The following is a 24,945-nucleotide window of genomic DNA, read 5'->3' on the forward strand; positions in this document are numbered from 1 at the left end:
CGTGATATCATTAGATGAGAGAAATGGCCATTGCGGTAAATTGAGTTGCATGACAAAGGTAGGGATATCCTATATAAACCTCGCCCAGAAAGTCAGGTCGTATGCTAGGCGGGCTGGTAGGCAGTTAAGGAAGCAATAAATTTTTTATGACTTTGATGTCCCAGATATACAAAGATCTTGTTAACTTTAATAGAAGAGCTTGAGCATAGAAGGTCACCCTGTCATTGCAATGGTGCAAGGCGTAGAGGTCCAGTAACATAAGGTGTTGACAAAATTTGACATTGATCCTGTTGGAAAAAAGAAATTATCATTCAAAACCGAGTCATGATCGGGATAAATTCTCAATTCAGGATTTTACCTCAAGACTGGAAGCTATAACTTTGATTTCTGTATTTGGAAATGATGACATAAGTAAGAAGAGTTTGGTTTAGAATACAAACTATGTGAAATGAATTTAAATGTATGGGAGGAGGGGGGCAGCAATGACAGCAGGTTAAATATGAAGACCAAATGTTGTCAAAAACTTGTTCTATCTCACTTTCAAAATATATTGGAGTAGAAATTGGAAGGGACGAAAGTGGCCCAGACCTTTTCACGGCGCCCTTTTTAGATAGTCCCTCTTACTATAGCTTCCATCTTTCTCCAACTAAACCTTCCCATACCAGGAGAGAGAGAGGCCAGCCAGCTATATTTCATGCGGCGTCGCAATGCAGAAGCGTCAAAAACTAGACCACTGTCGGTCCGACCTCTCTACACTGACTTTGGTGAGACACAAACAATTGAGCAGAGTGCCTGGGTAACTCCAGTGGCACAAGGGTCTACTGTACATGTTCCAAGCTGTTAATTATTACACTACTTATGACGAGGAATAACTGTACACTTTCGTTGAGAAATAAAAACACAATAACTACAAGCTAATTTATACAAAGTACACATTCAACTCTTAACAGTAGTAAAATGCCAATGTTATTGTATGTAGTAATGCTGGGTAGCCATTGGTTAAAATATAAATAAAAATAAAAAACAACACAACAGTAAAATTAATAATCTAGCGGGGATGTGGCATTATGTGCCGACTGGGAGGAAGTGGTGGCTTGATTTGGCGTTGACCTGGCGGCAGTGAGATGATAAGTGTACCTGAGGGAGAAGAAAGCGGCATAATTAACATCTCTCCCACACCAGGAAAAAATTATAGTCATCCCTTCAATATATGTTTGTTCACCTACAGGGCAAAATATCATCGGATTCACCTTCAGATTATTTTATACAAAGTTCTCCTTAATATATTCACTTAAAGGGTATAAGACGCCCCCAAGGGATGGCTCCCACCCCCTCATGGGACTCAAACAAGGGAGAATATTAAGGGGTTTTAAAACAGCTATTTTATCTCCTCAAGTTTAAATGACCACACCTTTAGCTGAGCCGCCATGACCCCACACCTTTAGCTGAGCGCCATGACCCACACAGCCTTTAGCTGAGCAGCCATCTGTCTTGCCGCCCGATGTTTTGGTTTTGGATTAAAATAGAAATGTGAATAATGCAAAATTTTTGTCCGTTGTAATATTACCTCATGTACCTTAACCTGACTTAGCAACACGGCTTAGCAACTTAGCAACCCAACAGCAGCACGGCAACCCGTTAACTTAACCCGACTTAACTTAACCTGACTTAACTTAACCTGACTTAGCAACACGGCTTAGCAATCTGATTGGCTTAACTTGACTTGACTTAACCACAAAGTTGAGAAACAATAAACTGACTAATTAAGCTTGAATGTAAAATGATCATTAAAGCTTAGAAAGACACAGACTGACTTGGCCAAATAAGCTTAGAATGATAAAGCTTAGTAAGATTTAAAATACAAGAAAATAATGATCTAATACTTATAAAGAAAGCTTAGAGGTACAACAAAGGATGGAAAGCTTAGAGATACAACAAGGATGGAAAGCTTAGGGGAAATTTACAACAAGGATGGAAAGCTTAGAGATACAAGAGATGGAAAGCTTAGAGGTACATAAAGAGATGGAAAGCTTAATGAGGAATAAGAGATTAGAAGCCTTAGAGGTACAACAAAGAGATGAAAAGCTTAGAGATACAAGAGATGAAAAGCTTAGAGATACAACAAGAGATGGAAAGCTTAGAGATACAACAAGAGATGGAAAGCTTAGAGATACAACAAAGGATGGAAAGCTTACCCAGAGGGTACAACAAGAGATGGAAAGCTTAGAGGTACAACAAGAGATGGAAAGCTTAGAGGAACAACAAGAGATGGAAAGCCCAATGAGGGGCAAAAGAGATTGAAGCTATACATACACACAGGAGGTCCAGTAAAGCTTATATACATACACAGCTGTTACAGTAAGCTTACACACATACAGCAAAGCCTCAAGGAACACACACAGTAAGCTCCTGACACACACAGTAAGCCCTAAACACACACACACATTAAGCTTACAGACACAAGAAGCTCTGACACACAGAGTAGCTTAGACACACACAGAGCTCTGACACACGGTAAGTTTACTGACACAGGAAGGTCTGACATGAGAATAAGCAGACATGCACAGTAAGCTTAAACACACACAGGAAGCACTGGCACACAGAGTAGCTTAGACACACACAAGAAGCTGACACTGTAGCAGGTAAGCCCAGACACACATACAGCAAACTTACAGACACAGGAAGCTCTGACACACAGAGTAAGCTTAGACAAACAGGAAGCACTTGTGACTCACTGCAGTAGCTGACACACACGGTAAGCTTACACACACCCAGGAAGCTTAGACACACCCAGGAGCTTAGACACGCAGGAAGCTCTGACACACCCAGGAAACCCAGACACACCCAGGAAGCTTAGACACACCCAGGGCTTAGACACACCCAGGAGGCTCTGACACACCCAGGAGGCTTAGACACACCCAATAAGCTCAGACACAGTAGGTCAGCCTATAGGTAAATAACTACGATGGTTAGAGCCCGACATTCTTTTGGTTAACCAGAAATTCTGTAGTGGAGAAAAATGGTGGGGTAAATGTACAACCAAACCTCAATTGACCTGACCACCAATTTATGACCCGGCCTGGTATGATCTGACCTGGTATGATCTGACCTGGTATGATCTGACCTGTAGTATGATCTGACCTGGTATGATCCTGACCTGGTATGATCTAACTTGGTATGACCTGACCTGGTATGACCTGACCTGGTGGTTCATTTTTGTCCCAGTCAATGTCACCTATGTGGTGATTGGTTGAAGTTCATACATAAATACATATAAGGTGAGAACAGTTGCTGTGTGTTTAGTGTGGACAGAACCTTGGGAGGGAGAGAGTCTGTATTGGCTGTTGGAACATCTACTCAATACATGCCAGAAAAATATTGTGCAAAATATGATTGGAAGAAACAGTAACTATTGGCCCCATACTGGACAGTCCGTTAACACACCCAACCCCACAACTATCACTCATATATCCAACCAACTAACCTAACCTATCCAGCGTGTTCTAGTTAATGGCGATGTTTGGTAGTAACTTGTTCCAGTAGTCCACTACTCTATTTCAGGTTACCTATCTAGCGCCTAAATCTAAATTTGTCTAATTTAAAACCATTGTTACGAGTTAAGCTCCTGGTTGGATAGTTTGAGTACCTTTTGTTATATCACCTTTGTTTAGCCCTGACACCCATTTATACACCTCTATCATATAAGCCCCTCACTCGTCTCGAGGGAGTGTAGAATTAAGATGCTTTAACCTGTCTCTGTACTCAAGGTTCCTAAATGCCGGGGATTAGACTTGTCATTTCTCCTCTGAACTGCATGTCAAGTGAGGTCTAACAAGCACAAGATATAGTTTTTAGGATGACCTGCATTGGTCTTGTAACTAACACTCCTTTGTATGAACCCAAGTACTTTGTAGCCTTGTTCCCAGCTAATACATTGTTTTACTTGGTTTAAGATTCCTACTCATCATTACTCCCTAAATCTTTCTCTCAGCGGTTCTCTATCATCGTTGTTCATCTGGTATCTGGTTTCCCTGTTTACATCTCTCCTATACTGAATTATTTTACATTTTGTCCCGTTAGATTTCATCTGCCATTTTCTGACCATTGAAAAAATTGTCTAGATCTTCCCTGTAGTTTTCTTGAGGTCCTCGTCAGCTTTAATTACCGCGCCCTATTTTAGTGTCATCAACCAAATTTACTTATGTTGTTGTCTCTACGCCAATATCTATGTTATTCGTATATAATAAATAATAATGGTCCAAGTACTGAGCCTTGGGGTACTCCACTAGTGACGTTGCTCAATGTCAGTTTAAGCGTCGTTAATGCTCACTACTTTGTTTCCTGTCCTGTAACCAGCCTAATCCATTTTTAGAATATCACCTTTAATGCCATGGCGAGCCTCCACTTTTCTTATTAGCCTTTAGGTAGGAGGACTCTGTGAAACTGCTTAAAATCAAGATATACCACATCATAATTAAATTGCCCTTATACTGATTCCAAAACAGATGAAAGTAATGTTAATAGATTAGTTAAACATGAATGCCCACTTGTGAAGCCATGTTGGGAATCATTGATCAACATTGACTTCTCCAGGTGAATTGAATAGAGTTTTGAAATGATTGTTTCCAGTAATTTGCCACAATTGATGTTAGACGCTGATTGGGCCCGGTAGCTAGAAGGATAGTGATCTATCTCCCTTCTTGAAAACCAGTATTACATTCACTATATTTGGGTGTTCCTAAACCAAAAGTGTGTGTGTGTGTGTGTGTTTCAGTAAGTAAATCCAATAAAGATCATTATCCAGCAGCATCCTACTGGTAAAAGACCTGTTGTGATAATATTGATGAGGAGTGAACTGACACAAACATTAACCTAACCTAGCAACCACAAGCAAAACTAACACGGGTATAATATACCTAACCCTAACCAAACTGATAACCTAATGTAACCCTAACCTAATCGAACCAACCATAACCTAACCTTTGTTTGGTTGTAATAGTGTGAAGGAAATGATTTAAAACACAAGAGAGTGAATTTGTTCTAGCAACACTGGCATACAACACAAAACTCACAAAATATCTCCACTAAACAATTTCAGTTCGTAAAAAAACACCAAAGTTCTATTTACCGGCGGCCAAAACAAGAACAACGGTTCATTTACAACTCCTGTGGTGGTTGTTGTGGGGGTGTTGTAGGAGGACCCAGTGTGTGTGTGGCGGGTTAGGAACTGCTCATTTTCCAGGTGTGTTGGGTGTGTTCTGGTGGACCTTCTGGCCGTACTTCTCTTATCTTGAGTATCAGACAGTTCTTGGTAGGGGAAGATGTCAGTATGAGACTGGAATGCTCTTGACGGCTTGGGCTGTGAGGTGGGGGTACAATCAGTTCACACACACACACAGAATAAAGAGTAGAAATATCGCAGCACATATCTTCCAACTACATACACACATACAGTAAAGTAGCAATATACACACATACTTTTACTGTGTGTGTGTGTGTTGAGATATATAATTTACATATAATAGCATTACATTTCCGCTTGTTGTCTTAGCAGAGGCAAGGTCCAGGACTATCAAAATAGGGTGGGCCAGTGTAATATAATGGCCATTTGAGGTCATGTTATATTAGGAGATATTCTGAGGTCAATAGTAATACTTTACACTATATATACAAAAGTCTAGTACAATACTGTAATAAGAAAAACTATTGGAAGTATCTGATCAAAAGGAGGTCACGGACCCTTAGGACAGCGCCCCCCCCTCCTCCTGGATCTGCCCCAGCTTAGTGTACTTTACTGTCAGATTGTATAAAGCTTAACTTATCCAATTTAATGGATTATATAGAGATGAAAGTCCATTATAGGGGTTTGTTAGATGGTGAGAGAAGTTCATTATGAGGGGTTATAACCTCTCTCTCTCTCTCTCTCTCTCTCTCTCTCTCTCTCTCTCTCTCACCAGATGGGAACCAGCTCTCTCTCTCTCTCTCTCTCTCTCTCTCTCTCTCTCTCTCTCTCTCTCTCTCTCTCTCACCAGATGGGAACCAGCTCTCTCTCTCTCTCTCTCTCTCGCTCTCTCTCTCTCTCTCTCTCTCACCAGATGGGAACCAGCCATATTCAGTAAAGAGCTGCATCACAAGGTCGCCTCTGATCAGGATGTGCCTCAGGATGAATGGCTCTTGTCCGCATCTCTGGGAGTCTTGGGTGAGCGACCTCCTGCAGCAGGTGACTCTATCTGTACTTGTCAGCCCGAGACTCACCAACTGTTGAGTGGTAAACTGAAGTTACTGCTCTATCTGACCTGACCTGACCTAGCCTTAACCTAACCTAATTTAGCACAACCTAATCTTAATCTAACCTGACCTAACCCAACTAACCTTAATTTTAGCCTTAACCTAACAGGCCCAATCAATGTACTGTGATTTTTGCCCCTGGACAAGTCTTAACAGTTAATTGACTCCCCACTACATGCTGTCCAGAGTTAATTGACTCCCCACTAGATGCTGTCAGTTAATTGACTCCCACTAGATGCTGTCCAGTTAATTGTCCCCGCTAGATGCTGTCCAGTTAATTGACTCCCCACTAGATGCTGTCCAGTTAATTCCTCCCCACTAGATGCTGTCAGTTAATTCCTCCCCACTAGATGCTGTCCAGTTAATTCACTCCCCACTAGATGCTGTCCAGTTAATTCACTCCCCCACTAGATGCTGTCCAGTTAATTCCTCCCACTAGATGCTGTCCAGTTAATTCCTCCCCACTAGATGCTGTCAGTTAATTCCTCCCCCACTAGATGCTGTCAGTTAATTCCTCCCCACTAGATGCTGTCAGTTAATTCCTCCCCACACTAGATGCTGTCGAGGATTAATTCACTCCCACTAGATGCTGTCAGTTAATTCCTCCCCCACTAGATGCTGTCCAGTTAATTCACTCCCCACTAGATGCTGTCAGTTAATTCACTCCCACTAGATGCTGTCCAGTTAATTCACTCCCATTAGATGCTGTCAGTTAATTCACTCCCCACTAGATGCTGTCCAGTTAATTCACTCCCACTAGATGCTGTCGAAGTTAATTCTCCAAAAGTCAGCAGACAATTTAGTAGCGGAAATATGAATGAGCTTTTTGTGTGGTTCATTGTATATTCAATAATTTTTAAAAAGTTTAATATTAAATTTTTTGAGTCGTATTGACTATATTCAATAATTTTAAAAAGTTTAATATTAAATTTTTAGTCATTTAACAATATTGAATAATTGAAGGTTAAGTGACTAGTTTAATGCGGCATCCAGTGAGCTCTCTGTTTTCACTGGAGGTAACATCTTGCTTGAGACTCTCTTCAACTAAACGCTTTTTTTCTGTGTTTCCAAGCAAATTATTGGTCATTTTGAAATATATTTTACATATTGACAATATATAATGCAGTGCAGTGTTGATTTAAAGAAAATAATCTTGAATTACACCAAGAGAGCTAAAATTTTATGGGTGAAATGGCGCCATGGGGTGACTTCTCTTCCACCCCAATGCCTTCTCTTCTTCCTTCTCCTCCACCCCCATTCTAAATCCCATCATCATCATCATCATCATCCAGGAGCCTTCTACATACACACCTCAAAGAAAGTGTAATTTACTGCATTTATTTTTAGTTTGTATGTAATTTTCTGTGAGCTGGAACCAATTACCCAAAAACCCATTGAAACAATGGTTTCGGTTAGCGAATTTTTCGGTTAATGAGCAACCTTCTGGAACGAATTGTGCTCGTTAACCGAGGGACCACTGTACGCTAAATTTAAACACAGCGGCACAACACAGCACAGTTATAATTCTAAACAGTACTGTACTAATACAGGTACTCACATAAAACCAGGTGAGATATGAAACAAAATTAACAATATGAAACACTAATCTAATAAGCTGTGTAAAATGAATACACAGGCAGTCCCAGAGTCACAATTGGGTGATGATCCTGTTGGCAGGTTGATAGTGTTAATTCTATAGTTTAGGTTAAGTTAGACCTTGGGTGATGATCCTGTTGGTAGGTTGAAAGTGTTAATTCTATAGTTGAGGTTAAGTTAGACCACAATCCTACCCATACAAAACAACATCATCCCAGACATAACAAATAATGTAAACACTAAATAAACTGATGGTAAACAATATACAATAATGAAAATAACGTAAAAAAAAAATAAGTAAATTATCTCTTTGTAACAGATTGTTACGGTGAATATAATATTTTTACAGCATTTGGGTCTTGTTTGTCAGTTAGGGTGGTCGTAACTCTGGGACTGCCGGTTTTAACATGGTAAAGGTACAGTAAAACACCGACCCCCATTTGAAGACATTGGTACATTCTCCAGACACAAAAAATAAAATAAAATAAATAAAATCCGTGCGTTACCTTGACGAGTTAATGAGTCCTGGTAAATTCCTGCTGGTTTGTTTCCCCAAGACGTGGGTGTAAACGGTGTCACCGTTCACTGGTGTATTGGCGGCATTATCCACACCTACAAATTGTTCAACACTTTTATTACAAATCTACATCTTTATTGTACATAACCTAACCTAACCCAACCAGTGATTTAAGAATACACAATTGCTTTTTATTTAATTATCCACATATTACACAAGGGTAAATAAGGGGAAGTTGGAGAATGAGGCCGAGTAACTTGCTGGAGATGAATCTACTTGTCTACTCTACAATGAGTTTGATGAGTAAGTTATGTGATGATAGGAGAATGATGAGTGAGTGAGTGAGTGTGTGTGTGTGTGCATTATTGTACCATAGTTTCATCACTTAAAAAAAAAAAAAGAAATTGTACCTTTGGATATTCTGAACAAAAACCACATCAAGAAACCTTTAATTATTTTATTTTTCGTTGAACTTAGGAATTTCATAAAACAAATACCTCTTAAATATCTGGAACTACCTTTACTTCATTCATCAATCAATACATAAGAATATTATACGCTAACACAATAACACCCCCACCCCTGGCGGTGAATTGTAATATGGCCCAAACCAGAAATAATGGTCAATACTCCTCGTCGCAGAAAATCCTGCTACCATACACCCAGAATCTATTACAATCGCACAGTTACATAGACTATATTTATAACCCATTACTAGTGAACTATGTCACCTATATTAACCATTTCTCATACATTTTATCAAGGTTAAAAGTACCAGTTTAACATAAATAATATGGCAGGGTTTTGTAGGAGCTGAGTGGTATTCTGGTTGACACTATCCACATACAATTATAGTGACTGGTTGGCACTATCCACATACAATTATAGTGACTGGTTGGCACTATCCACATACAATTATAGTGACTGGTTGACACTATCCACATACAATTATAGTGACTGGTTGACACTATCCACATACAATTATAGTGACTGGTTGACACTATCCACATACAATTATAGTGACTGGTTGACACTATCCACATACAATTATAGTGACTGGTTGACACTATCCACATACAATTATAGTGACTGGTTGACACTATCCACATACAATTATAGTGACTGGTTGGCACTATCCACATACAATTATAGTGACTGGTTGACACTATCCACATACAATTATAGTGACTGGTTGACACTATCCACATACAATTATAGTGACTGGTTGACACTATCCACATACAATTATAGTGACTGGTTGGCACTATCCACATACAATTATAGTGACTGGTTGACACTATCCACATACAATTATAGTGACTGGTTGACACTATCCACATACAATTATAGTGACTGGGTGACACTATCCACATACAATTATAGTGACTGGTTGACACCATCCACATACAATTACAGTGACTAGTTGACACTATCCACATACATCTACCAGTAAACTTTATTCTTTCACCACACCCTATATATGACTGTCTCACACACCCTATATATGACTGTCTCACACACCCTATATATGACTGTCTCACACACCCTATATATGACTGTCTCACACACCCTATATATGACTGTCTCACACACCCTATATATGACTGTTAACACACCCTATATATGACTGTCTCACACACCCTATATATGACTGTCTCACACACCCTATATATGACTGTCTCACACACCCTATATATGACTGTCTCACACACCCTATATATGACTGTCTCACACACCCTATATATGACTGTCTCACACACCCTATATATGACTGTGTCTCAGGTGTCTCAGACTTTGGTACAGACACAGAGGTTGAATGTTTACATATCTACCACTGACTGACACACACACACCTCGAACAGTAAAATACACGATAAAAATAAAACTCCTCCGTAAGATATGCCACAAACGGCCAAGATATAGTTTGATGTGATGATTAATGCCATAGAATAATTGTTCTTCCTATTCACGAAATAATGTTCACTTGTGTTTGTCATTAAAAAAAATATTATAGTAGTGTTTCATGAATCTTAGAAGCTGGGGATGAATCAATCTCTTTAGTTCATGAGAAAGACTTTAAGCTCATGTGATGTATTATCCTGTTGACTTCATGACACAAATTTTAAGCTTATGTGATGAATTACCATAAAAAAATAAATTACTTTTGCAACAATAATAATAATAATATGAAACCACGAATCAAATCAAATTACAACTATTACAAAATATGAGGCCCAAAAAATAAATAATACGTTTAAGTCGTATCACCAGTTGTCTTGACGTAAACACAGAGTCCGTCTCGTGCTTTCAGATAAAAGTTGAGGCACCTTCAGTAGAGCCAAGACATACCACAGTTAAATCAGACACCACAGATTGACAGATGTAAGTTACACACCTTGTTCAGTGACCCAATCACCCCTCCTCCACTTCAATCACCCCTCCTCTACTTCAAACACCCCTCCTCTACTTCAAACACCCCTCCCCCACTTCAATCACTCCTCCTCCACTTCAATCACAGTCAGTCTTGTCCTCTCACTGCCTGTCATGTTCCTGGTAAAAAACTATGTTCCTTGGGTCAAAACTATATTCCTTCTCGTCAAAACTATGTTCCTTCGGTCAAAAATTAGTCAAAACTATGTTCCTCGGTCAAAACTACTTGGGTCAAAACTATGTTCCTTGGGTCAAAACTATGTTCCTTGGGTCAAAACTATGTTCCTTTGGCCAAAACTATGTTCCTGGGTCAAAACTATGTTCTTGGGTCAAAACTATGTTCCTTGAGTCAAAACTATGTTCCTTGGGTCAAAACTATGTTCCTTGGGTCAAAACTATGTTCCTTGGGTCAAAACTATGTTCCTTGGGTCAAAACTATATTCCTTGGGTCAAAACTATGTTCCTTGAGTCAAAACTATGTTCCTTGGGTCAAAACTATGTTCCTTGGGTCAAAACTATGTTCCTTGGGTCAAAACTATGTTCCTTTGGTCAAAACTATGATACTTGATTGATCACGACTTGGTGTTCCTCGTCTGCCAACCTTCAATGACTTACTGCATGAACAAACATGATAAATGACTTTTTTACAAGCTACTTAAACATAGACCAAGTAATAATACTAATACAGGTATATATTAAAACAACACACACACTCAGATGTTGTCATTTAGTGCTCTATAAACACTCAGTCAACAAGATATATCCCAGTATTAAATATCTTTGAGGATACACCGACACACCAATGTTTACACCACTGGTAACAACACAGTGAATAAAGTAACTTATTAGCCTGAAGTTATCTATCATATAATAAAAATAAATAAAATATAAATACATCAATAAAATAGAAATACTGTAGTAATATGTCCGTTAGCCTGACAATTGGTGCAGAGCTATTCCGGGAATGAGAGATTTCTAAGTAACGAGACGACTCTCTCGAACCCGGAAAAATATCCCCCATCCCCGGAATTTTCCGGGTATTGGGAAAATTTTCTCAGAATTTTCCGAGAAAATTTCAATTCCGGCTGTCGGAGAGTTCCGGGTCTGAGGGATTCCGGCAACGGAGATATTACTGTACACCGATAAAATATAAATACACCAATAATATAAATATACAACCAAACAGAATAATACATTAGAACACAAAAACTGATACATACACAAATGTAACTCAACACACACACGTCCTTATGGGTGAAATACACATCCTGCAAAATCACAATCTAATGTTTTTCCAATCAAATTTTAAAGCTTTTCCAATCATTTAAATCTTTCCCAATCAATCTTTAAAGCTTTTCCAATCAATTCAATCTTTTACAATCAATCTTTAAAGCTTTTTCAATCAATTCAATCTTTTCCAATCAATCTTTAAAGCTTTTTCATCAATATATAATATATTAATAACTGGGTTTAAAAATAACTTTACAAAGAGACAAATCTTTTAGCCCAGGTTCTCCTTCCTCCTCAGAGCCAAACCTCAACTCACTAAAAATAATAATAATAATAAAAAGATTCCAAAGAAACAAATAGAGAAGCCTAACGCATATCGTCCTCACAACCAACACGCTACAAACAGAGCGAGACTGAAACGAAAACAGTTTTTTGGTGTGGTGAATCAATCAGTTCGATCACCCATTAAGACACCACCCTCTTCCGTGATTGGTGGTAAATCTCAACCATCGAGGGGAGAAGGTCTAAGCCTCACATCGACGGCCTGTTTCTCGCCCCGTGATACACAACCCGGGTTTAAAAATAATTGACTAAAATCCACAACACTTTCCGACCCCTTCACCTGGCGTTTCAAGATGAGGTAAAATAATAATAAAATAAATCTGTCTGAAAATCCCAATGCAACCCAAGAGCAAGAAAATATATACAAACAGTCTTCCATACAGTAGACCCGCGTAGCGTATACGATCAATACAACTACAGTATACGGCAATTCTCAAACCCCGATAATAAAGCTTAAAAAAAGTTTTAAGTAGTTGTTGTTAAGAGTAGTTGTTTGGGACGGTTTGGTATTCAAACTGGTGGGATCCTCGTTTACATCCAAGTACGTTCTTGATTAACGCCACCAGCAGGATCACGGCCAGGAGGATGCCGGCAGTTAAACCTGAGGAGGAAATGTCTGTGTTACTCTCCACGTCACACACGGCTCAAGTTACGAGTTCTCCGGGAAAACGCAGAGATAAATACATCAACCACTCAGATGCCATAATTACCCCGGCACATGTCAATACCGAGAGATTATTTCAAGTCAAAGGTTTCTTCTCAAGGACAACAGAATTACCTGATATACTGTACTGTAAAATAAAGTGATATGAGGGTCTTTTACTTAGGTCCTACTCTTAATACTCCTTAAACTCTACCATAATAAGCCTTATTATTAAACACTCTCGGCCCTAATGATAGATTGCGTCATGTCAGGACCTATAACTGTCAACTGCTTACGACTTGTTTATACACGAGGGATTGGTAGTTAAATCCTACTCTCCAGCGTGACCAATAGCTAGACGGCTCCAGCCTCTAGGGGACAACCTTTACTGCCAATCAACATTTCTAATGAGGAGGAACAAATAATTTTAACCCCTTGTGTATGAATCCCTCTGAGCTGAATAAAACTATCTGGTGTTAGATAAATACAAATATAAATGGCATCCCTGTTTATAATGAAGGTGTTGAGACCAAACCACAGTTGTCAGTAAAAGGATCAAGTACTGAGTCACACCTCCTAAGGCACATTAGGGTTATCTGTTGTAGGAAATCAGATGCAAAAAACAAATGAATGTCTCAATATTATTACCCGGGCCTTAATAGATTCTGACAAGTATCTTCGTAAAATAATCATCTTAACGGTGTTGTCTACCTGTACAGTACTGTCTAGGACTCTAGGTAGTATATACTGTACCTGAACTGTCTATGTAATGTATACGGTATATCTGCACTGTCTATATACATGCTGAGCTGAATGTAAATCTGTATGACATTTTTAATTAACAAATATTATTATTATTATTACTATCATCATTTTTATTGTTATTATTATTACTAACATTACTATTATTATTACTATAGGTATTATTATTATCATTATTATTGTATCTTAATCAACAAGTCAAAAGTCAACCAACAATATGCCACATACTGTAAACCTCTCACACAACCAGCTGTCTGTCAGGGGAACATCCCATCATTTTCACTCCAGTTCATAATGTTAAAAAAATAATAATATCTTCAGTATATTCTCATCACCTGGAAAGCATTAACTATTTACAATTACTTTGACAATCAAGTTCTAGATCCCAGGTCTGTGTGTGTCACTCATGATTAGTTCTGATGCTTGTGACGTATACACCTGCTCCTCCACTCATCAACATTAGTAACTTTCAGAGATAGGAACCAACCTGTGTATAAGTCCTATCGACTACACATTAAAACAGTGCTCAAGGGGAACCAACCTGTGTATAAGTCCTATCGACTACACATTAAAACAGTGCTCAAGGCTTCTAAGATATAGAAAAATGAGCTGTATTTATTATAAAGGTAAAGCTGTATCGTATGTTATGTCTTGCTAGTCAGACCATAAAGCGCACACACACGTGCACACACGCACGCACACAGAGAGAGAGAGAGAGAGAGAGAGAGAGAGACTCCCTCCTGGTTATAAGTCTCACCGTCCACATTGTCCTTCAGAACACAAAACCCTACACTAGTTCTGCCACTCTCAAACTCAACCCTCTTGTACACGTTCGCTCCCCACAATATACCGTCGCCGCCTTTGTAACTAATCCCCCGTGTTTCACTATATCGAGGTTATATTGTTATCGTGCAATTACGTGCTAAAGGAATCTCGCGAACATTTGGAATTCCCGCTTATTTCATCCGATGGTTAAACACTCTACTGCTTACCTAACCTAACTAAATTTAACAGAATCTAACATAATCTGTTCTAACCTAACATAATCAAATCTAACCTTAGCTGGGGTGTCTAATCTTCAGGTGAAGTAAGTTCGGGGTGCTTAATCTTCAGGTGCAATAAGTTGGGGTGCTTAATTTTCAGGTGAAATAACTTACGAAACAGCGAACGTGGCCGTGCAGCATCTTCATGGCCAGAGACTGTCAGCTGGGCCACCTGTCAGTTAATGTGGGTGTTCTGTAATCACCAGAAGTACAGTCTGTCAGATAGCATGGGCTGTCAGTTAATGGGTCAGGTACTGTGGGTAGTGTATGGGCTGTCTGTGAGTGGGTCACATAATGTGGGTACACTTGCCTGCAATTACACCTGGTACAGTGACTGGTGGGTTTTGTGAGATGTGGCAACTCTGTGGAAATGCTTATCGAGTAACTTTAGTCTGGCTACTATTGCAATGTTCCTCAGGGGTCATTTCGGGAGTTTTAATGCGATGTAAACAAACACATAGTTGCCACATCTCATAAAATGCACCAGCCACTGTACCAGGCATGTGCAGGCAACTGTACAATATACAGAACACCAAGTTAAATACAGAGAGTTAACACAAGGACTTAGTTAAAGATCAATAGGTGAGAAATGATATGAAAATGTGGAAATTGATGATAATCTGGAGACAACATTACAATTGATTGCTGAAAGAGAATGAAATGGGACAGGGGCAGCGGAAGAACCAATACAGAAGCCGTGCCCAAGGATTGAAAGCGGATGGGTGAAGAAAGCATAAAACTTAAAAGGAGTGGAAAGACTGCTCGAAGCTCTGAAATGGTGGGAGACATAATGGAAGCCACAGGAATTGTTGGCAGGATGATGGTGACCACATTCCCTGTCACACACACACACACACATATACACATGATTAAGTACACATGCATGATTAAATACCACACACACACACACATACACACTACAACATACACAGGCAAACAGACAGACAGGACTCTCTCTACATACACTCTCTGTCCACACACACTACTGGTAATTCTTCTTCTGTCTAATCTATATTTAACCACGAGGAACACACCAGCACCATTACAACAAAGTACTTCTATATTAACACTACTGGTCTAAATGTACGGTGTTAGTTCAGGTGTTGGTGATGGCTGGTACACTTCAACACAATCACTTATATACAAGAGACATAGCCATAATTATATAGCCAAACGGTCTTTAAATAGCCATACAATATGCACAACACTAGCCATACCATTACTTACATCGATAAAATACCTGGTTAAGTCTCTAACAAGCGGCTTCCTAACAAACCATCAACGACCATCGCTAGTTTCAGCAGGAAAGTATTTAATTGTATTGTTTCTAACGACGGTCTCCCTAGTGTGTTTACAACTCAACGAGCAGCTCAGATGTACCGTCAACCTATGCAAGGAAATAAACACAATTTTGATAGAATGTTTATGATTTCATTTTAGGTAAGAATATATGTGTAAACTGAATCCTTGGCTGTTCTAAAATGTAAATCTGAGTGTAAATTGAAGCCTCAACTGTTAAATGTAAATCTGCCATGTAAATTGAAACCCTGACCATTGTATTGTTGCCTGAATTATGCAAAGATAAATTCTAGTCAACTGTCACCAAGTTTCTCTTTCCTCAATACAGCATTTTAGCGTCTAAACTAAGAGCCTCCGATAACTTGTAGACACAGACTTAAACCACACTGTGTGTGTGTGTGTGTGTGTGTGTGTGTGTGTGTGTGTGTGGCGAGACCTAACACAATCTGTTCATCTGTCTCCATACATCCTCTCTCTCTCTCTTCACAAAAATCAACCATTCGATTAAGTTTAATACAATAAAGGTAAATAAATTATATTATAGCTCCACGGAAGAAGATAAACCTCGTAAAATATACCACACTGACAGCATACAGTAAAACCTCCATCTAATGAACTATATAGAGATGAAAGTCCATTATATCGAGTCCATTAAATGTAAAACCTCCCTCTAATGAACTATATAGAGATGAAAGTCCATTATATCGAGAGTCCATTATATGCAAAACCTCCCTCTAATGAACTATATAGAGATGAAAGTCCATTATATCGAGTCCATTAAATGTAAAACCTCCCTCTAATGAACTATATAGAGATGAAAGTCCATTATATCGAGAGTCCATTATATGCAAAACCTCCCTCTAATGAACTATATAGAGATGAAAGTCCATTATAAAGTCCATTAAATGTAAAACTCCCTCTAATGAACTATATAGAGATGAAAGTCCATTATATCGAGTCCATTAAATGTAAAACCTCCATCTAATGAACTACATAGAGATGAAAGTCCATTATATCGAGTCCATTAAATGTAAAACCTCCTCTAATGAACTATATAGAGATGAAAGTCCATTATATCGAGTCCATTAAATGTAAAACCTCCCTCTAATGAACTATATAGAGATGAAAGTCCATTATATCGAGAGTCCATTATATGCAAAACCTCCATCTAATGAACTATATAGAGATGAAAGTCCATTATATCGAGGGTCCATTATATGCAAAACCTCCATCTAATGAACTATATAGAGATGAAAGTCCATTATATCGAGGGTCCATTATATGCAAAACCTCCATCTAATGAACTATATAGAGATGAAAGTCCATTATATCGAGAGTCCGTTATATACAAAACCTCCATCTAATGAACTATATAGAGATGAAAGTCCATTATATCGAGGGTCCATTATATGCAAAACCTCCATATAATGAACTATATAGAGATGAAAGTCCATTATATCGAGAGTCCGTTATATACAAAACCTCCATCTAATGAACTATATAGAGATGAAAGTCCATTATATCGAGTCCATTAAATGTAAAACCTCCATCTAATGAACTATATAGAGATGAAAGTCCATTATATTGAGGTTCCATTAGATATGAAACCCTAACTAACAGATTATATAGAGAGAGGAGTCCATTATACAGAGGTTTCACTATATACACTATCAACAAACATCTCTGTGGCTTACTGTGAACGACGACAATGAGAAAGAACTCTGTCGCTAAGCTTACTTCTGAAGGGATGATTTACCCAAGTCATAACACTCTCATATTCCCCGTCCATCTCCCCCCCTCCCCTCGTGGTCGACCGGAATCAGGAATATTTACCGCCCAGCAAAGGTTTTTTTTTTACCGAAGCAAATTTTCCCTCGATGAATTGATATTTATGGTATTTCAACAGTGATTATAAATACTTATTGATGTAATGAATCACTTAAGAAAATAAAAGATATGATAAACAAAAAACAAGAGTGTGTTCTGATGAGTATAAGTAAAGACCATTTTATATTCATCCAAATACAGTGACCCCTCCGTTAACGAACTCAATCCGTTCTAGAAGGTCGTTCGTTAACCGAAAAGTTCGTTAACCGAAACCATTGTTTCAATGGGTTTTTGGGTAATTGGTTCCAGCTCACCGAAAATTTCCTAAATTCAACAAAAATGGTAGAAAAGTTCACTTACTTTGAGGTGTGTATGTAGAAGGCTCCTGGATGATGATGATGATGATGATGGGAATTAGAATGGGGGTGGAGGAGAAGGAAGAAGAGAAGGCATTGGGGTGGAAGAGAAGTCACCCCATGGTGCCATTTCACCCATAAAATTTTAGCTCTCTGGTTTAATTCAAGATTATTTTCTTTAAATCAACGCTGCACTGCATTATATATTGTCAATATATAAAATATATTTCAAAATGACCAATAATTTGCTTGGAAACACAGAAAAAAAGCGTTTAGTTGAAGAGAGTCTCAAGCAAGATGTTACCTCCAGTGAAAACAGAGAGAGACTAACTCCTGTTTGCTGTGTTAAGAGGCTGGATGCCGCATTAAACTAGTCACTTTACCTTCAATTATGTTCAATAATTGTTAAAATGACTAAAAAATTTAATATTAAACTTTTAAAATTATTGAATAGTATAAACTTCTTGATATTACTAAAATAGTAAGGAATTTAAGCCCTAGAACCGATTAATGTATTGGCGGACTGATACTAAAGCTGGTTGCCCGGTCAGTGCAAGCGAAAACATGTTGAGGTCGGTTCGTAAGAACTTCGTTAACCGAATTTTTTTTCGTTAACCGAATTGAAGATCCTTATGGAAGGCAGTTCGTTAATCGAAATTACGTTAACCGAGGTGTTCGTTAAACGAGGGGTCACTGTATAAGCAAAAAAAATTACATTTTACCTTCTTCCAAAAAATAAATTACACTCTATTTCTTCCCATAGTTTAAGTTACCACTGTTGATATTATTGAAATAAAAATTGTTAGAAATGTTCCAGGTGTGTGTATAAAACTGTTTCATCATCTATAAATATTTTGGAAAATACTGCAGAGCCAATTAAATCCTTTTGAACACACAGACATCACACTCACAGTCTCAACCATTCACTGTCTTCGTGTACGTCAAGAACAGTTGTGTACAGTAAAGTCTCTGATAACAACGGTTCATATTTAAGACCCCATTCAATTTACGCCGTTATTTTCTTCATATTTACAGCGAAAAAACACAAATTTTCATATAAATAATAAATAAAATCCCGATATGTATTATAAAAAACAACAAAAAAACACGCCTTGCGCACGAAGGCTGCTAAGCTTGTGAGTGGTGACGCCAGCATCACTAGTATAAACAGTGACAGCTGGCAGGCCTTTTGTTTTCACGCATCTGAACAGGAAAAGGAGAAAAACTTTCTCAGGTTCCTTACGGCATTTTTTGCGTCCCTATTCAACACGAGCAAGAGAGCAAGTGATGGTAGTGCTGGTTCAAAAGCTAATAGAAAGTGTACTGTATAAGCTTAGCCGACAAACTAGATGTGTTAAAACAAAATGAAAAAGGTGAGAGGTCTGTGGATATTATATGGAACAAACAATGAATATATTTTCTGAAGTGGATCCATTAACAGACCAAAGCATTAATATTAACATGGACATGAAAAACACATATGACCTCTACATAAAGATGTATTAAGAGAGAAGAAAGCAGCTGTGTAAGGTTCTTTTGACAGCTTTATTACTGTACTCGAAGGCCTAAACCATCAACCTCATCTACACCATCAAATTCAGCATCATAATAACTTCAGCTTCAGTAACAGTTTCAGCAACAGCTTTATGGAAAACTACAGCTTCAGCCAGAGTTGAACCTGATGACTTCGTCATCTGAGTAAAACCTCACACATCATTGGCTGTCCTTATGTTTTAGATTTACCACCATTGGTCAGTAGAATTTTTTGTTTTACATTCGTAAGTATTATTTAAAACATATATGAACAGTAATAAGTGTTGCTTTCATATTCTTATGTAGAAAAATTATGATATGTTTTCACACATACGCACTTACACATGTCAGCGCAGCACATTCTCGCTTTTGTCTTTACCATTAGTGGTTATCTACTTCTATTGTTCCATTTATTAACATTAAATAACATTACTTAAAACACACATATTCATTTTTTTACATTCAGTTCACTACAGCCTCAACCAGGGTCTTATTGTCTTCAGTAGAACCATCTTCACTAACAAAAAAACAGCGTCCCATCTCCTCTTGTGTGACCATATTATTATTCATTTATATTGTATAATGTGCATTCAGAAACATAATTTAAAGAATATATTTTGCAATTTTCATTAATTGTATTGTTTTTCGGAGGAAAAGGGGGTAAAAAGCCACACAAAAGATATGAAAAGGTCACACTAGGGAACACACCTCATTATTATTGTTTTATTTTAATGATAATTAATGATTCACGATACGATGCTTCATCTTACACTGCAATATTGGAGGACACATTACCGTTGTTATTCGAGGCTTTACTGTACTGTACACCAAGAACAACCATGTACATCAAGACCAACCGTGTACATCAAGACAAATCGTGGAGATCAAGACGAATTTTGTACATCGAGACAAATTTTATATACATCAAATTAAAATCATGATCACATTACAACCCAACAAAAGGCTAAGAAGACCAACCTGCTAGTGCTCCGGTAGACAGTTTAAAAGGTTCGGACACACCACACTCTCTCTTCCAGTCGTGCGGTATGATGGCGTTGACCAGAGTGTTCCATCTGTCGAGGGGGCACACGGTGGAACAGCCCGGTAATATCAGCTCGTGTGGCGGCTCAATCATATTGGTGTCATTCCTCAAGAACATCTGTTGGTAAAGTTCTCACATCATTAACTCACCATTACTGTGTCCTGGGTTCAAATCTTGGCCTGAGACAGATATGAGAAGGGTGTTATCCAGTGTGGCACTATCAAACATGGCAGATTTCTCCAGGTGCTATTTCTATTGCATTAAGCATCAAATATTGAGCAAAAAATGTGATAAAAATTCTCAACTGAACTAGCAACAGTCAAGATTCAAAGAATTCCACTGGACAAGAAAGGTCATAACTAAGTAACAAAGCACAGAACTACTGCCCAAAATGGCTAGTAAGCTGACAAGGGATGAAATGATAAATAAATAAATAGTTAAATAAAAAAAGGAACTATCCACATCAGAGCTTATTACAGTACAGGAGTTACCACTATTTGTTGGGTTACAAAGTGTACTTTAAAATACAGATGAGGACTGAAACAACCAACAGCAGCTATTTTTCCCCATAAGAATTAATGAAATGAGAGATAGGATCACTGTCCTAACTGTGAAAGATGAATAACGATCAAGTGTTCCTCGGTTGGTGCGATGTGTCTGGGAACCGAGTGTATTGGTAAAGTTCTGTGTAGAGGCAGACTGAGATGGTTGAGGCAAGCGGAGAGAATGGAGGAGAGTAACTGGGTCAAGAGATGCAGGAGTTGGAGAGCCAGGGGCAGGTCAACAAGTACAGAGGGAGAGGTTGTAAGAAATGACAAGAGAGACTACAAGAGATCGTTCAATATGAAGAGCTGCCGTATTTTGGTATCTATTCAAAAATTTGTCCACTCTATGGCCAGGCTCAGTAGTACCCCAAGAGAAGTAACATTCTTCAACATAACATCACACAACATCAAACACCAAGAACATCACATAAAACGATCCGTCGACCCTTTACGTAATATTGTTCATCCATCTTGTGTAACTCGACGAGGACTGTGGTAGCATAAGGGGGAGCTAAGTTGTTGAAGACCCCCAGCCCCAGCAGCAGTATGGAGAGTGTGGTGTCGTGGGCAGAGTACATATACATCTTCTGTTTGGTTAAGTCCCTGCTGCCTTCTGGTTCATGTGATCTCTCATCTCCTTAATAATTGGACCTGGAAAATACATAAAATTAATCAAATACTAAATCATTATGGTTTAAACAGATATGAATCGGATAAAGTTACTTCAGTGTCATATACAATAGCTGTGAGAATCATTATAAAATATTAACTTTACACAATTCATAAGTTAGAAATGTAAAGTTGGAAAATAACCATAACACAGCTTAGCCTGGGAGAGAGAGAGTACTAGGAGGATGTGGCTACAGTGATGAGTCTAACTTGACAACAATGTCACCAGCGATGTAAACAGATGCTAACAAAAGGAAAATTACCGTATTGGTCATTTTCAACAAGTAGACTCCCTAAGACCAGCACTCCCACACTACACTCCTCCCTTGCTCAGTGTGCTAACTCTCGCTCACAAAGAAATGTTTATTCCCTTTATGTTTTTGACCTTATGATAATTACAGTACTATTACTTTTTTTTTTGCACATTCTGTATACAGGATTATGTGAGCATCTAACAGAGTAAAAAGAAATGAAGAGAGTTACGTTTATTTACCAGAATTTATGATTTGAAAAACAATCATAACACCGCTCAGCCTGGAACAGTAGGGAGAGGGCCAGAGAGATGTGGCAACAGTGAAGAGTCTAACTTGTAACAATGCTGCCATGTATATTAACAGATGCAAATGAAAAGAAATTTATCTGTAACTCTTCATTTACATCAAGAATTTATAGATTTAAAGTGGCAACATAAAGAAAGAATCTAGGAGTATGGTAGACAAGCCCAGGATAAAGGAGCTTACTGGCAAGGTTAGAATACCATGACCAGGTAGTTATCGTTCACCAGAAATGGCCCCTGGAAGTGTGTGAATTTTAACCCATGAAAAACATTACACATCCTGTATATAGCTACTAAATATATACTGTACTGCAATTTGACCCCTAATTCTTCCACAAACACAGTGAGCACCATGGCGTGACTGAGTGAATCCTTTAAACGCCACTGACGGGTCATGTTATAACTCTCACGATCAGGTTAAACTTTTCTGTAATATTAGGCTAAATTTATACAATATATTAGGCTCAGAACTGATATATTTTTCAGTGTATGGGAAATAATTAAGGTTCTCGAAAAAAAAATCACCCACCAGCAAATACAGGTGACATGGTTCCTCTTGCCCAACTAACACTGAACAATGCAGAGGAAGTACTGCTGGACAATCCAACATCAGGATTAAAAAAGGTTAAAACATGGCAACAATTACTGTACCTGCTCTCAAACGTTTTAATTTTGATTTGGCAACGATTCGAAACCGAAGTCTGACAAGGCCTTCATACGGGGTAAGACATCGTGTGTCCAGTTGGGTAATGTGAGGTTGTTCCTAGACTGTAAAAAATGAAATCAAGATGAGTAAATACAATAGGTGACTGTGGTGGTAGACTGACTGATGCTAAACTTACACCACAGCTATAGGTGATTGTGTGTGTAGACTGACTGATGCTAAACTTACACCACAGCTATAGGTGATTGTGTGGTGGTAGACAGACTGACCCTAAACTTACATCACAACTGGAACTTGCTACCTTCACCTTGCCAGACTAAACTTACAAATCAACTAGTCTTGAGTACATTATTCAATCGCAGTAATTGTGTGTGTACTGTATATGCTTAATTCACCTCTAACTAGTGCTTTCTCAATAACTCTAATTACCATATGTTTTTTTTTATAAATCCAGTAAAATTGTCATATATGTTTACAATGATTCAGCAAAGACCAAAACAAAGTTATTTAGATCAATGAGGAACGTTAAAAGAATCAAAGAATTCACGATACTGTCTCACCTGTAGCCTTAGTGACATACCTGGACTAACTCTTGACTCTTGTTGGTCTGGTGAATTAATTGTGGATAATATAGTAAATAGAAGTAATGCCTTTATAACAATCCTAAATGTCTCTTTGGTTGGCACTCATACAGTGCTCTGGGACTATTCCTACTCATCATGGTACAGCACTCAGCCCTAACACACAAGCTACAAACCAGGCGGAGAGGACATGATAGCAGGAGATCACGCGGCCAACTGGTTAAGTGTGGCAGATAGAGTGAAGCAACTGACTGTGCCCAGAGGTCTAAATAAACGTTTGTATCTAAATAGTCAACTGATAAACACTTTCTTCTTTACTGGAACAAGTTACCACAGTAATAGTATTAAATAATTCAAAGTTAAAACAATGAAACACACAACAGATGAAGCTACAGTAAGAGAGGAGTTTATGTGTTATTAACTAAGGAATGTTGTACAGTGATCCACTAGCCAGAGTCGAACTGTACTGTACTGTTTGTTATATTTAGCAAGAAACTATTACTGACTACAGTACTGCTGTAGACAAACTATTACTGACTACAGTACTGCTGTAGACAAACTATTACTGACTACAGTACTGCTGTAGACAAACTATTACTACTACAGTACAAAACTATTACTGACTACAGTACTGCTGTAGACAAACTATTACTGACTACAGTACTGCTGTAGACAAACTAGTGTAAGCCTAAACAAATTATCCTCCTGAAGTAAACAGCCAACAGTTATCCTTGGTCAAGTTGTTTTACTGTTTACCCACACTGTCTTGCAACCCCACCCAAAACCCAGTAGCACCACTCTGTCTTACACAGGACACGTATACCCCCTACCTGCACCATATACCCACACTGTCTTGGCACACAGGACACTGTGATAATTCCCCACCTGCAACCATATACTCCATACTGGGTTCTGGTACACAGGACACTGTATACCCCCTCACTCCTGCACCATATACCCTGAACTCTGTCTTGCACACAGGACACTGCATACCCCCACTGCAACTATACAGCACTCCACAC

General features: G+C 38.5%; 1 protein-coding gene across 3 annotated transcripts; it reads right to left on the bottom strand.

Annotated features, from left to right (window-relative positions):
- Positions 1–6,196: 6,196 nt before the first annotated feature.
- On the bottom strand, positions 6,197–23,623 carry LOC121863372 (prostatic acid phosphatase-like). Of its 3 annotated transcripts, XM_042361986.1 has the most exons (5): positions 23,330–23,623; positions 21,900–22,104; positions 20,845–21,025; positions 8,391–8,496; positions 6,200–6,258 (listed from the first exon to the last, which is right to left on the bottom strand). In XM_042361986.1, the coding sequence occupies exons 2-5, from the start codon at positions 22,035–22,037 to the stop codon at positions 6,252–6,254; spliced, it is 432 nt and encodes a 143-aa protein (XP_042217920.1). In that variant the 5' UTR covers positions 22,038–22,104; positions 23,330–23,623; the 3' UTR covers positions 6,200–6,251. The 3 variants fall into 3 exon arrangements, with proteins under 3 accessions (XP_042217921.1, XP_042217920.1, XP_042217918.1); XM_042361987.1 differs by lacking the exon at positions 8,391–8,496 and having other exon boundaries at positions 6,197–6,258; positions 23,330–23,619; XM_042361984.1 differs by lacking the exons at positions 6,200–6,258; positions 8,391–8,496 and adding an exon at positions 11,955–13,004 and having other exon boundaries at positions 23,330–23,613.
- Between the last annotated feature and the right edge of the window lie 1,322 nt (positions 23,624–24,945).

The sequence above is a fragment of the Homarus americanus genome, unplaced genomic scaffold (assembly GCF_018991925.1).
Source record: "Homarus americanus isolate GMGI-L3 unplaced genomic scaffold, GMGI_Hamer_2.0 scaffold39219, whole genome shotgun sequence".
NCBI lineage: Eukaryota > Metazoa > Arthropoda > Malacostraca > Decapoda > Nephropidae > Homarus > Homarus americanus.

What these genes read in the sequence shown, in the direction of transcription:
- LOC121863372 (XM_042361984.1), bottom strand. Translation starts at nt 22,037, where the DNA reads ATGTATATGTACTCTGCCCACGACACCACACTCTCCATACTGCTGCTG. An exon ending in ATGAACAATATTACGTAAAG is followed by an intron (nt 21,026 to 21,899) that starts GGTCGACGGATC and finishes CTTTACCAACAG; the next exon opens with ATGTTCTTGAGGAATGACAC. An exon ending in GTCTACCGGAGCACTAGCAG is followed by an intron (nt 13,005 to 20,844) that starts GTTGGTCTTCTT and finishes TTTCCTCCTCAG; the next exon opens with GTTTAACTGCCGGCATCCTC.